Consider the following 15,891-nt stretch of genomic DNA (forward strand, 5'->3'; position numbering starts at 1 on the left):
TTCAATACCCAAACCAACTTCTTTTGTAGACAACTTGATTGGCTGAAAGAAAGAATGAAATTCAAGATTCTAATCAATGTTCACTACTAATAAACATTGTATGAAACAAGTGGTGACACTACCACCAATCAGGGGACAACTCTAGCCTTAAGATGTGATATATTTCTAAAAGAATAATTGGAGGGAAAAATATAACTGATATCTATCTATCTATCTATCTATCTATCTATCTATCTATCTATATATATATATATATATATATATATATATATATATATATATATATATATATATATATATATATATATATATAGATATTCAGCTCCACCTCTATATCTTAAATAGAATGCTTTGATAAGCAACTTTGCACTTGGTTCCAAGTCCTAAAAACTTCTGCGAGTTTCCAATAGTGGAAAACTTCGTAACCGCTCACCACAACTCAACCAACAACTACATCCCTTATATACAAACCTACGAAAAGGAAAATATATTGTCAATAATGGGATTTGAACATATGCTCTTCTGGACTATTAGGCATGACTATGCATTTGTGGCAGCTAGTGGATTCTTGCCTTGAATCCAACTTCTCAAGCAATAACTCCGAATAAAGCTAAGTCTGGCTAAGAAGCTCATCCAATTTGTTAAATAACACATGATCCATTAGTGAACTCCCATTCCTCAATTTATTTTCCATTTCCTTCTTTTCACATTTAGCTTGCTCTTCATGTTTCTGGCAACTCAAGAGCCACAGAGGATTGCCACAAATACACTAGCCAACTTGTAAGCTATAGGTGCATCACAGAGAATTTCCAATGTGAAAATGGCATGCCATAAATCCTTCTAATATGCAAAGGTAGATCCTTCTTTGTATTCAATGAAGGGTTATGCTTCCAGACAAGAGCCTAGAACAATTGCTTTTACTCGGACAAGAGCTTGGAAAAATTGCTTTTACTCGGGGCAGGGACTTGTTGCTCAGCACAACCCTTGTTTTAGGGACTTGTTTCTCAACAACAACCTTTGTTTTAGGCATGAAGGGCTATGCTTCCAGACAAGAGTATGGAACAATTTCTTTTACTTGGGGCATGGACTTGTTGCTCAACAACAACCCTTGTTTTAGTATAACTCAGTGGCTATTCAGTGTACTGACCCACCCTTATCTCCAAAAAAGAAAAGATCATCTTTATGCTTTGTAAAATATAAGGTGCCATCTTAGGGTTGTAAATATATCTTAATGTTTTTTTTTTTTTTTTTTTTTTAATTAGTTTGCTGGTGAAATATTATAAAAATATTATTATTTTTTTCATTTTTTTTTCAATTTTTAATAAATTTAATTTATTATATATATTAGATAATGATGATTAGTTTTCACTAAAATCAATATGGGCTATTAGATCTTAAGAAGGTAATAGACTAGTAATTGCTCCAAAAAAGTGCAAAGGTACATCGATAGGATTGTTAAATTGGAAAAAATTCATAACAAACATAAATCACTTGAAAACCAGGCCACAAATGCCATACTATAGCTGAAAGATTTGCACATTTCGAAAGGGGAATGTCACAAGACAAAAGACAAGTGAGTACAATTCAAATTTAAATAATGGCGGTAACAATTTTATCTACTAAATATGGCTTCATTTTCTTGCAAGCAGAGACTGAGCACTTCTTACCAATTCATTGTGAGGCACCTTCATTTGTTGAGCATTCAATAGAGCAAGAAAATTCTTGTGATTGGAATTAAGGATAGGTTGGATAGATCTGTGATGCAATAACTAAATTGAACAATTAAAACATGACTCTTATAAGGTGTACTCACCATAAACATGACCAACTAGTAGGGCCTAGAGCTAATAAGCTATCCATGACTCTTATAATATGAAGACATAACAAATATGACCATGTAGTAGAGCCTCTAGATTGTTGGCTAAGTATGATGTTTATGGAAATCATAATCCATAATTGCTAATGAGAAACTGGGTGCAAGTTTTGAATCACTGCTAATGAATGAGATATAAAACATTTGTTGCAAATCATTTCATGTTGAAAAATGTCTTCCAGGTGGGTGGTATCCCTTCAAGCTAGATCTGGGGTTCTTAATCTATTCTTTAACATGCCCACTTGATGTGTTGCAAAGACTATGTGAAGTGATACATAGATTACATGTGATGCCTAAGCTATTGAGGTTTAAAATCAAAGTTCAAGCAATTGGTTCTTGTAGAGAAAATTTGGTCATCCCCGAAGGCTCCATGCAAAAGATAGTGAAACTTTTATGCAACTTTGTAAGATCCTTTCTGATGACATTTTTTTCAAAACAAGTGTAGATGCCAAGCGGAAAATGATCTCCTGTAAAGAATATAGAATGAACGTGATAATAAAAGTAAAGTATGATAAATCAATTATCAGTTGAATAGAGCAACAAGTTTTCTAACTTAACAGAGTAACAAAAAATTCCTTCAAAATTTCATCAAATTAGTTACATCAAGTTCACAATCTAGAGAAGGCATTATTTGAGGAATTTCAAGATAGGTCAGATCTTCTAAAACTGGATTTATGCAGATTGCCACATTATTATTGTTCCAAGCTTTACAATCTTTGCTGGTAAATGAAGAGGCAAAGAAGACTCATTACTCCACCTATATTTGTCCAATGGTTGTACCAAGCTACCAATGCACATCCCTACTATGCAACCTTAGGAAATGAGACAATGGTTTAGGTCCTAACGGGGACACATTAGTGCATTGACGACGTAAATGTGTAATAGTTTGAGGGCCATAAGTCGTTTCTATGGAATGAACAAAAATATAATTATCCTTACCATGTTTAGGTATGCTATTGCATGCTCAACTGCCATGGGATATGACAATAACACTCGTGAAATATTTAATCAAATGTCACCAACACAGAGCAGTGATTTCAACAATGTAAACTTTGAAACGGGAACTGATAGTTACCCGTTTTGTAGAGGTGGCAAAAAAATGACCCGATTTTCAAAAGTGGTGATGCAGAATACACATGTTTTTTTTAGAACATGGTTTTTGGAACTTTAATTTTTTTCATGTGCATTAAGTTTTAGAATGGTAGTGAATGGTAGTGATTTTCATCCTGATTTTAAAAAGTGAGTATTCTGCATCACACCCTTTTTTTAAAAGACCTATTTTTTGACTTTAAATTTTCTAGTGTGTGAAATGTAAAAAATTATTTTCTAAATTTGATAGTTTTTGAAGTCGTCATTGTATTCATATTTTCTTGTTCTCTATCTTAATTTTTTTTTTTTAGTGGGCTTTTTATTGTTTTGCGTTTTTAAATTAGAAAGTCGATAGTTTGAATTTTAGATAATCTACATATTTAGACATCCTTAATTAATTTTTCAATCCACATGAAATAATTGTTTCTAAAAAACAACATTTTTTAACAATGGACATAAAAATAACCATTTTTAACATAAATATAACAAAAAAACTAAACGTTTTGATAATTTTTTGCTAGAATTAACATGTCAAAATCACAATTTTTATACAAAAATATTAACTAAAAATGGTCAAATAATAGTTTTTTTTATGAATTTCATGTCAAAAAAATAATAATAACAACTTTTTTTTTCAAAAAATAATAATTAACTTAAAAATCAATGCGAAAATGACAGTTGTGCTCTCTCCTTTGTAGATGAATCAAAATGTCCTAAATGTGCCATTGATTCCTTTGAAAATCATTCATAAAAGAAATAATTTCATTTCGGTCATCACATTTGTCATCACATTTGTCTGGGGTTTGTAAGGTTCACAGAAGAATTTAAGTGGGCCCATACTCCATGCAGGAAGATGCTACCCCATGTCATAATCTGTGTATAAATAAACAATTCATACATCATTCGTAACATCATATTTTGATATTGTGATAAACTTTTTAACTTATAGAACCCATTTCTCTCTTGTTCATATGTTTACCTTTTATCTCTCTTTCATAAGTATGCCTATTGATATGATTTCCTCTTAAATAATGTTGTAATAGATTTGAGGTGCCATGCTCGAAAGTTTTCATAACCTAACTATAATTTCAATACCTCTAAATCATGATTCATAATATTAACATAGTATAAAATCTAATGCTAAATTATATTACTTAAATGCAAAATGATATATTTATTAGAAACAAGGATGATAAAATGACAAGATTGATTATAATAAGTTACTTAAAAATAATGTGCAACTATGTAACAATAATAGGTGCGACAAAACATAATGATGCTATTATGATGTTTTATGAACACTAAAATGACTATTGATGCCTTAAAAAAAAATGTGGCACTTTCAAATTGAAAAATATTAAATATATATATAAAAATAAAATTTACAAGAATATTAAAAAGATATATAAAAATAAACCTTACAAGAAGCACCAACTTATATGAAAAAAATGTAAAATTGAAAAAAACAAAAAAATATAAAATTAAGAAAAATACATGTAGATGTTAACTATTTAATACTTCTGAAGACAAAAGTCATAAAATTAACGACATATTAATACAAAAGCTCTAATAACAATCCATATTGGTGCAAAAGCATTATAAAAATAAAAATAAAAATTCATAATTTAATAAAAAAACATAACTTTCTTTTTTTCCCTTAGGATCGAAGATCAAAGTTAAAGGGAAAAAAGGATCATCGAAGATGCATCCTAAGGATGCCAGCCTAAAGAAGCATCCTAAGAAAAAAGCGGGCCCCATCCTTCATGAGGCATTGCATCCTAAGATTACGAGTCTGTTTCCCATAATCTATCATCGCAAATCTGCCCATCCCACTAGTTATTAATATAGCTGCCGCATTAAACTTTTCGGTTAACAATTGTTAGGTCCACATCATTTTCTTTACTCTGTAATTAACGCATCATTTTGTTGCTCGATAATTGCCTTTTTTCGCAGTGTTGGTTTTTGTCAATATATGCAGTAGCCACAGATATTGTCTTATTAAGAAGTATGCAATTTCGGTTTCGTTAAATGTTATTCTCTATTTGCCTCCTTTTCACCGTTTCTTTGCTTTAGGCACCGGCATCTTTTCTATACATGCCCATAATACATAAGTTTGAGATGAGATTTTCTAAATGAAGTATATGTTTGTGCAGGTGCGGTTCCGTATTCAAAGGGATTGCTTGCCGCTTTCTGAAGACATATTCAAGAAAGCAATCAAAGATAACTATGATGGGAAGAACAAGTTTCGGTTTGAACTCAATCCTCAACAGGTATCATCTATCTATTAATTATTTGTAATGAAACTGCTCGACATATTTATTTGATGGCTTCTTTAATTAGGACAATTATTTGTTTTACAGGTGAAAAAGCTTACGGAGCTCTTTAATTCTCGCCCTGAAATTCCCCGCATTCCTTTGGAGGCTCCCCCTCTTGAACCTAGAGTTCAAGTTGACCTTCAGCGTTCTAGGGAGCTTCAATTCAGGGAGGAGATGATGAGGGAGGAAATGCTTAGAGAGGAACTGCGTCGAGAGGAACTACGTCGAGAGGAGCTCCTAAGAGAGGAACTGCGCAGAGAGGAATTATGCAGAGAGGAACTGCGTCGAGAAGAATTGCGCCGAGAGGAATTGGTGAGAGAAGATATGCTACGCTATCAGGAGGAAGCCAGACGTGCAGCACGTACTGATTATGTTCCTCAGGCTCCTTTAACTGGATATGGTGTTGATCCTGCTATACCTGAGAGGGAGCTGTTACGATATGGAGGTGGAAGGGATTATATTCCTCAGGCTCCTCTTCAAGCTCAAGATCCATATGCGAGTCTACGAGCTCAAGATCCATATGGTAGTCTATTACCAAAGCAACCTGAGTTAGATTATCAGAGCCGGGTTGATCCAAGCATTGGATCTTTAAATCGTCAAAGGTTGGAGGCGGATTATCGAAAGCCGATAGGTGATGTGCCAACTGAAAGCTACTATGCGGACCCTCTTCTCGCGCCGCCGCTGCGCAGCGCCACCCCCGGGCCGCCACGCCCCGCCCGACCCGGCGGCGGGTCGATTCCCGGAATTGACCCGCCGCTGGGTCGGGCGGGGCGGGGCGGCCCGGGGGTGGCGCTGCGCGGCGGGAATCGACCCGCCGCCGGGTCGGGCGGGGCGGGGCGGCCCGGGGGTGGCGCTGCGCGGCGGGAATCGACCCGCCGCCGGGTCGGGCGGGGCGGGGCGGCCCGGGGGTGGCGCTGCGCGGCGGGAATCGACCCGCCGCCGGGTCGGGCGGGGCGGGGCGGCCCGGGGGTGGCGCTGCGCGGCGGGAATCGACCCGCCGCCGGGTCGGGCGGGGCGGGGTGGCCCGGGGGTGGCGCTGCGCGGCGGGAATCGACCCGCCGCCGGGTCGGGCGGGGCGGGGCGGCCCGGGGGTGGCGCTGCGCGGCGGGAATCGACCCGCCGCCGGGTCGGGCGGGGCGGGGCGGCCCGGGGGTGGCGCTGCGCGGCGGCGGTGCCACGCAGCGCCACCCCCGGGCCGCCCCGCCCCGCCCGACCCGGCGGCGGGTCGATTCCACATGATTTGATTACACATGATCTGATTACTTTTAAATATTAAAGTGAATTTTGTTTTAAAACGTATCTCTATCATGAAAATTAGGTATTTTTGAACATTAAAGTTATATCTACTATGACAAAGATATATTTATCCTGAAATAGCCCAAGTGGAGTCGTGAAAAAACATCTATTTGTAGAATAAACCAATGGAGTTTCATCGCTAATGTATTAAATTCGATTAGTCGAAAAAGATAAATTTAATTTTTTTAAGTTTTAAAATAATTTTGCATTTTATATAAACCATATATATATTTTAGTTTTTTAGAAATTATTGAAACAATATTTCTATTACGAAACTTAATATATAAGAATTGAATCTGAATATTAATGGGTCAAATTTAATTATTGTTACAATAATAATAATATTAATAATAAAGTTATAATATAGTTAATTTTTATAATTTTGGTGATGTGAGATGTATCACGAGATAAGTGTTTTGGTGCCTAAGGAAACAAGATACTACTTTTTGTTTTTATGATATAAATGTAATTTCATGAATGTGTTTTCCATTTATACATAACACTTGAATAAATTGTTAATTTTATTATTTAATTTTAAAATAGGTTTGTAACAACATTAATCAATGAAATTGTATTTACTCAAATTGAAAATTTATTTGGTGCCTCTTTACTAAATCAAGAGTTCACTTCAAACCTTTGCTCTCTAATCCCTCAATCCAATGTAGAACAATGGATAAGAATACAATAGCCAACCACAATCACAAACTACCAACTATAGCCAACCACAATCACACACTACCAACATGTCATTGCTATTTTTTACTTCTTTTCACCTTTCTTTAATTATAAAAATCCAATCAACAAAGTAAAGTTCCAATTAAGTGTGTCTATCCTCCTCTTCTTCTTCTTTCTTTTTGGTCGACATTTATCAACGTAGGCTTCTCTATCATATGACCTATCCCTATCAACCTAGATTTCTCTATCAAATGACCTATTCCTCTACCCATTGTTTTGATGTTGGTTCATGTTATATGATAAATACTTTGGGCATGTCTCTTGCATCTTGCATGATACACAAACTTGCATCTTGATTCCGGGAATTGACTCGCCGCCAGGTCGGGCGGGGCGGGGCGGCCGGGGGTGGCGAGGGAGGGCGGGGTGGGCCAGGAGGGGGAGGGAGGGGGGTGGGGCGGCCCGAGAGGGGGGGGGCGGGGGGGGGGGGGAGGGGGAGGGAGGGGGGTGGGGCGGCCTGGGGGGGGGGGGAGGGGGAGGGAGGGGGCGGCCCAAAATGATATTCTACCAGAAACATTAATGTGTTTTTTCCTTAAAATTTAACTTTGTTTGAGACATAAAAAATTGGTTTTATTAGCATTTTTTAAAAAGTATGAAAATTGACCCTAAAAAAAAAATCATTATTCCAGTATCAACACTTTCGTTCTGAAGCTATATTTTGCAGGAAAATTTCGTAGAAAATTTCGTAGTCACTGCCATTTTTAAAACAGCCGCAAAATTGACACCTAAAAAAAAAAATCATTATTCCAGTATCAACACTTTCGTTCTAAAGCTATATTTTGCAGGAAAATTTCGTAGAAAATTTCGTAGTCACTGCCATTTTTAAAACAGCCGCAAAATTGACACCTAAAAAAAAAACATCGTTCCAGTATACACACTTTTCGTTTTGAGCACCGTTTTTGTGGTTTTTTTGGGGTTTTTGGGCCAGAGTTCCCGTTTTGAGTTTATAGTTCCCGTTTCAAAGTTTACATTGTTTTTCAATGATTGAAGAACCTTATTTAGATCTTCAAGCATGATTAAAGCAAGGAACAAGTCCATCATTGCAAAAGGCTTTACATGCTCAACATAATAAAGAAATGATGCATTGAATAAATTGATTTGCTCCCAGCACTATTTACCAAAGGAAACAAAGTGGAAATAATAAAACCAGTAGAAAACCAGAAATTAAAACCTAGCAATAAAGTAAGATTCTCTGAAATATTTAAAAAAAATCACCAACATAGAGCAATGATTTCAACGATCTCCTATAAAGAATCTACTGTATGAACTTGATAATAAAATAAAGTATGAAAGTAAGATTTTATGAAAATATTTAAAAAAAAAATCACCAACATAAAGAAAAGATTTCAGTGATCTCCTATAAAGAATCTACGGTATGAACCCGATAGTAAAATTAAGTATGATAAATAAATAATCAGTTGAACATAACAACAAGTTTGTTAGCGTAATAGAGTAACATTAAATTGCTTCAAAGCTTCATCAAATTAGTTAGATTATTCAATAGTCAAATAAGGGAAAGTATGATTGGGTGGTTGATTCTCAAGAATACCCTAGCACATATAGACTGATAGACTTTAACATACACAACTTTTATATGGTTGTTACATGACGTAGAAGGCATTCTTCGTGAAGCATCAATACTCTGCAATAATGGTTTTGCATTGATATTTTCAAACCTGATTTTGATGTGATCATTCATCAGATGTATAAAGGAAAGTTGAAAAGAGTTATTATCTCCTTTGGTTATGCCTTCCTCTCATATTTCTTAGTTTAAATTCATGAGCCAATCTAATGCTTGATCTTATAAAGAGGTTACTTACCTATCTATTCCTCTTAAACTTGTGCTCCAGGATTTAAAGGAGCTAGGAAATAAACATATAGGTAAAATTGCAATAAGGTTGAACTTGCTAAAATAGAATATAGTCCAGCTTCCAGGCAAGACTTTTTCACACGACCACGTTGAAGTGACAAGGGACTTGCGTGAAACTTTGCAAATGTACAAAGCTTGGTGCAAGACCTTGAGAGAATATGGCTATGAAAAACCATGATTTTGACCATAAATAATGAGAATTTTCATATTTTGACGTTGTAAAAGAATTCTTAGGCCATCAAAGTTTGTAATTCCTAAATTGTGTCAAAGACTTTGTCGGAGTGGGGACACATGAATGCATTAACGATGTAAATGTGTAATAGTTTGAGGTCCATATGTCATTTCTATGAAAAGAAGAAAAAATTGAATCATCCTTATGATGTTTAGGTATGGTATTGCATGCTCAACTACCGTGGGATATGAAATAACACTCGTGAAATATTTAATCAACGATCACCAACACAGAGCAATGACTTCAATGATCAGGGGACCTTAACTAGATCTTCAAGCATGATTAAAGCAAGGAACAAGTCCATCATTGCAAAAGGATTTATGTGCTCAACATAACAAAGAAATGATGCATTGAATAAATTGATTTTCTCCTAACACTATTTAGCATAGGAAACAAAGTGTAAATAATAAAACAAGTAGAAAACCAAAAATTTAAGCCTAGCAATAAGTAAGATTCTCTGAAAACATTTAAAAAAAATCACCAACACACAACAATGATTTCAATGATATCCTGTAAATAATCTACGGTATGAACCTAATAATAAGATTAAGTATGATAAATCAATTATTAGTTGAACAAAGCAACAAGTTTGTTAGCTTAATAGAGTAACACAAAATTGCTTCAAAGGTTCATCAAATTAGTTAGCTTATTCAACAATCAAATAGGGAAAAGTGTGATTGGGTGGCTGATTCTCAAGAACACCCTAGCACATATAGACAGATAGACTTCAACATACAAAACTTTTAGATGGTTTTTACATGACCTAGAAGGAATTCTTCGTGAAGCATCAATAGTCTGCAGTAATGGTTCTGCATGGATATTTTCAGACACGATTTTGATGTGATCATTCATCAGATGTATAAAGGAGAGTTGAAAAGAGTTGTTATCTCCTTCTTGGTTATGCCTTCCTCTCATATCGATTAATTTAAATGCATGAGCCAATCTAATGCTCGACCTTATAGAGAGGCTACTTACCTATTTTTATCTACTTAGGTATTTTTCTCCACATAAACTTGTGCTCTAGGCCTTAAAGGAGCTAGGACATAAACACATAGGTAAAATTGTAATGAGGTTGAAATTTTCTAAAATAAAATATAGTCCAACCTCCATGTAAGACTTTTTCGCATGACCACGTTGAAGTGACAAAACTTTGCAAATGCACAAAGCTAGGTGACAGACCTTGAGAGAATATGGCTATGAAAAACTACGATTTTGACCATAAATAATGCAATTTTGCATATTTTGATGTTGTAAAAGAATTCTTATGGATCCATTCCCATAAAAGACTATAATTCCTACTGTGTGTCAAATCTCTATTGGAGTGGGGACACATTAACGCATTGATGACGTAAATGTGTAACAGTTTGAGGGCCATAAGTTGTTTCTATGAAAAGAAGAAAAAAATTAAATTATCCTTACCATGTTTAGGTATGCTATTGCATGCTCAATTGCCATGGGTTATGACAATAACACTCGTGAAATATTTAATCAAATGTCACCAACACAGAGCAATAATTTCAATGATTGAAGAAACTTATCCAAATCTTCAAGCATGATTAAAGCATGGAACAAGTCCATCATTGCAAAAGGCTTTACCTGCTCAACATAATAAAGAAATGATGCATTGGCTAAATTGATTTGCTCCTAGCACTATTTACCATAGAAAAAAAAAGTGGAAATAACAAAACCAAGAAACAAAAATTAAAACCTAGCAATAAAGTAACATTCTCTAAAAACATTTAAAAAAATCACCAACACAGAGCAGTGATTTCAATGATCTACTGTAAAGAATCTACGTATGAACCTGATAATAAAATTAAGTATGATAGATAAATGACCAGTTGAACAAAGCAACAAGTCTGTTAGCTTAACATAGTAACATAAAATTGCTTCAAAGGTTCATCAAATCAGTTAGCTTATTCAACAGTCAAATAGGGGGAAGTATGATTGGGTGGCTGAATCTCAAGAATACCCTAGCACATATAGATAAATATAATTCAACATACATAACTTTTAGATGGTTGTTACATGACCTAGAAGGCATTCTTCATGAATCATCAATAGTTTGCAGTAATGGTTCTGCATGGATATTTTCATAACTAATTTTGATGTGATCATTCATTAGATGTATAAAGGAAAGTTGAAAAGATTTTTCATCTCCTTCTTCGTTATGACTTCCTCTCACATCGCTTAGCTTAAATTCATGAGCCAATCTAACGATTGATCTTATAGAGAGGTTACTTACCTATTCTATTCCACGTAAAATTGTGCTCCAAGCTTTAAAGGAGATAGGAAATGAACCTATAGGTAAAATTGTAATGAGGTTGAACTTTGCTAAAATAAAATATAGTCCAACCTCCAAGCAATAATTTTTTGCATGACCATGTTGAAGTGACAAGGGACCTGCATGAAACTTTGCAAATGTACAAAGCTCGGCGCAGGACCTTGAGAGAATATGGCTATGAAAAACCATGATTTTGAACATGAGTAATGCAACTTGGCATATTCTGATGTTGTAAAAAAATTCTTAGGGTTCCATTCCCATAAAAGCTTGTAATTCCTATAGTGTGTCAAATGTTAGATGATCCAAAATACATAAACTATAGTTTAATTATTTAGAGTCTACTATTCAATTATCCAAAATTTTAATTAAATATTAGAGACATTTTAGAATAGCTAATTGTTGTAAAAGATATGACATCTAGAAAGGTGTTGTTTCTAAGGAACTAATTTAGGACAATAGTTAGGAGAGTTGTTATGATAACATTAAATGTAAATGGACACTTGTAAATGAAATAAGTGACGCATAACAAAATTAGTTTAGGACACAAGCTTATTTAAAGCTTATTTCTCTTCTCTTGCAAGAGGTTAGACACGATCACTCAACACTCTTGCAAGTGGAGAGAAACAAGCTTTATATAGACATGTGTCCTAAAGTAATTTGGTTATGGATCAACTATTTCATTTACAAGTGTCTATTTACATTTAATGCTCTCATAAAAACACTCCTAACTATTTTCCTAAATTAGTTCCCAAGAAACGACACCTTTCTAGATGTCATATATTTGACAACAAAAAATGTCTCCAGTATTTAATTAAATATTCTAGATAATTGAATATTAGACTCTAAATAATTAAACTATAGTTTATGTATTTTGGATCATCTAACATTCCCCCCTTTGATTACAACATATAAAACTCTCTTCCTGGAACTTAGTAAACTTGATCCTGCCATGTGGTTTTGTGAAAATATATGAGATCTGATCTTCTGAAGGAAAATATACTAGTTTGATGACGTCCTTTGTGATGAGTGTCATGATGTAATGATACTTTGTGTCCACATGTTTTGTTTTGGAATGGAAAACTGGATTTTTGGCAAGTTTTATGGTTGGCTGACTGTTGATGAATAAAGATGTGGCTTCTGCTTGAGGAATGCCTAAATCCTACAAAACTCTGTGCAACCAAACAATTTCACATGTTGCTTCCCATGTTGATATATATTTTGCTTTCGCTGAAGAATTGGCGACCGTAACTTGCTTCTTGCAACTCCAAGAAACTGCACTTGTCCCAATGCTAATTAAATAAGCTGATGTTGATGCCTGATCATCAATACTTCCAACAAAATCTGCATCTGAATATCTGCCAAGTACAAATTTCTTAGTCTTTTTGTAAAGAAGACCAAAATATTTCATCCCTTGGATATATCTAAGGACCCTTTTTGATGCATTCCAGTGGCTTTCCATTGGTTCATGCATAAAGCGTGATAAAATACTGGCTGCATAATATAAGTCTGGACAAGTGGTTGTCAGATAGATCAAGCTTCCAATCAACTGTCTATAAATAGTACTATTTACCAATTCCCCCCTTCAAATTTTGAAAGTTTTAAGTTTTGTTCCATTGTGGTTAGAATGAACTTGCAATTTTGCAGTCCAAATCTTTGAAGAAGTTCAGATGCATACTTGCTTTTACAAATGAAAATATTGTTTGGATGTTGGAATACTTTAACTCCCAGATAATAGTGAACTAATACCAAATCAGTCATCTTAAATCCATCTTGCAACTCCTTTACCTACAAAATATGATCAGTATTGTTCCCAATAATGATCAAGTCATCCACATACATAACTAGAATCACTAGATTTTTACCCTGTTGGCACACATATAAAGTGTCATCAGATTCACTTTGCTTAAAGCCAACCTAGTGAAGGTACTCGTCTATTTTTCATACCGAGCTCGTGGATCTTGTTTCAATCCATATAAAACCTTAATCAATTTTCATACTTTGTGTTCCTTCCATTCAATCTCAAAACCTGGAGGTTGAGTCATATATACTTCTTCTTGCAAGTCCCCATTGAGGAAGGCACTTTTAATATCCATCTCATGGACTTTCCATCATTTTTGAGTTGTTAATGAAAGTTCTAATATGATGGTGTTCCATTTTGCTGTAGGTGAAAAAGTTTCCTCATAGTTGATTCCTTCTTATTGTGCAAAACCTTTAGCAACAAGCCTTGCCTTGTACTTGTCAATGTCTCCATCTCGCTAATACTTAATTTTGTAAACCCATTTGCATCTGATGGGTTTCATATTTTTAGGACAACCAAAAAGTTTCCAAGTGTCGTTTTCCAACATTGCCTTATATTCTTCAACCATTTCCTTTTCCATTCTATGTGTTTTACTGCCTCCTTTTATGTGGAGGGCTCAATAAAAACATTTGTTATTAAGGTAAAATTTTCTTCATTTCTTTGTGAATTTTGTGTTCTTGTTTTATTTTCTTCATCTGGCTTGACATCCTTTAAAAGTTGAATGACCCATTTAGGTAGTTGATGTTCACTTGTTTATGGATCTAAATAATCACTATCATTATAAAGTGGATTGATATAAAAAGATGTTGTTCAATCATCTGAAGGTTAAGGGGGTGGAGAGTCACTATCAGATGAACTGTTGCTAGAAGACTCAGATGATTTTCTAGAAGATCCAGGTGGTCTAGATGAAGTAGGTGAGATGGATGAACCATTTTCTAATGAAGGAAATTCAATATCATACCAATGTTGTGTTCTTGGTTGATTTTACTTTTTGCTTTTCTTTTTGTCTCCGCTAATTTCCAATTTCTGTAGAAGACTTTCTATCTTTGTGGCACTTTTGCTTTCTGTTTCATCAAATATAACATCCCCACTGACAATAAACTTTCCATTGAACATAAGACGATATCCCTTCTTTTCATCAGAATACCTAATCAATGTACACTTCAAACTTTGTGAATTTGCCTAGTCCAACTCGCAGAGGAACCCATATCGGTGTCATTAATTGAGATTCTTTAGCATTTATTTCTATGTTCAAAAATAAGAGAGAGAAGTATTCCTAGATCACCATAGTTATGTTGACTTAACAAGTCAAGAAGGTTGGTAGTATGACAAATATTTCGAAATTTAGAATGGACATGAGTAAAAGCTCGACAATCCAAGAGAAAGTGTCTTTCATCTTCAACTCTCTTAGTATCACATAGGTGATAGACTCTTTCATCCTATGGCATTTTCGGAATGGACCAACTTTAAGTTTCACTTCAAGCTCATGAGAATTAATTCTTATCTTAGTAATGTTCATTTTCTTCTTCACACTAGTCAAGACAAATAGATAATTCTAGTTTTCAAGATTAGGGTTGATCACCTCCTTATAATATATAGTTTCCTTTTCCCCTCTATCTCTTTATCGCCCCACAACTGTCCTTAAATTTGGAAGTAGTAATATTTTTAATATTATAATTATGCTTCAAGATGATCTCCTCCTTTATCCCCCCAATGGTCTAGTTAAGAGTGGGCATCCTTATGCCATCCTCTTGAGCTGAAGGTGGGGGTTTTGGCTATAGTTAGAAGCAATTTGGGAAACCTCTTGGCATCCATATTGAATAACATGTCATACCTAGTCATAGCCATTTTTTCAATGGGAGAAAGGATAATTTTAATCGAGGATAAGGTAGGGAGTATTTCTTTAAATATTGACGTTGTAGGTTATAAATTGTTTTTGGATTTGCTCAATCTTCCTCTATGACTCTCTAGAAATACAATAACTCCAAACTACACACAATATATATCTTTATTATCTTAACATAAGAAAATATATTCAAAACAACTATTTTTTAAAGTTACATTGATCTCTACGCAAAATATTGTAAGTAAGTTGCATTACTTTATTTTAAAATTTTAATATTATAAGTAGGTTTAGTATTAATTTTTATTTTTTTAATAAAATTATAATTTCTGAATTCAGAGTTCCATGATCCATATTATGAATATTGAGAGATCTTTAGGTAAAAATAGCATAAAGAAACTATAAGTCAATGCATTTGGAACCAGCTAGTGTTGTTCATCTTCAGGACAAGATGAAAAAACCAGATCATGGCATTCGATTAAATAGATGAAGAGAGATGTTTTCTAGCCATTAGAATATAACAACTAGTTTTGACTAAAAAATTATCATTAATTAATAA

At 34.7% G+C, this 15,891-nt stretch overlaps 1 protein-coding gene across 1 annotated transcript in view; it reads left to right on the forward strand.

Annotated features, from left to right (window-relative positions):
* Positions 1-5,094: 5,094 nt before the first annotated feature.
* LOC149157563 (uncharacterized) overlaps positions 5,095-15,891 on the forward strand; it is a 66,277-nt gene continuing 55,480 nt past the window's right edge. Inside the window, exons 1-2 of the mRNA XM_089433727.1 lie at positions 5,095-5,232; positions 5,323-6,037. Coding sequence (XP_089289853.1) covers positions 5,095-5,232; positions 5,323-6,037 — 853 coding nt within the window. The remainder of the gene's footprint in view (positions 5,233-5,322; positions 6,038-15,891) is intronic.

Source organism: Pinus tabuliformis, chromosome 5_2, assembly GCF_031772625.1.
Source record: "Pinus tabuliformis cultivar Carrire ecotype Pingquan chromosome 5_2, CPIR1, whole genome shotgun sequence".
Lineage (NCBI taxonomy): Eukaryota > Viridiplantae > Streptophyta > Pinopsida > Pinales > Pinaceae > Pinus > Pinus tabuliformis.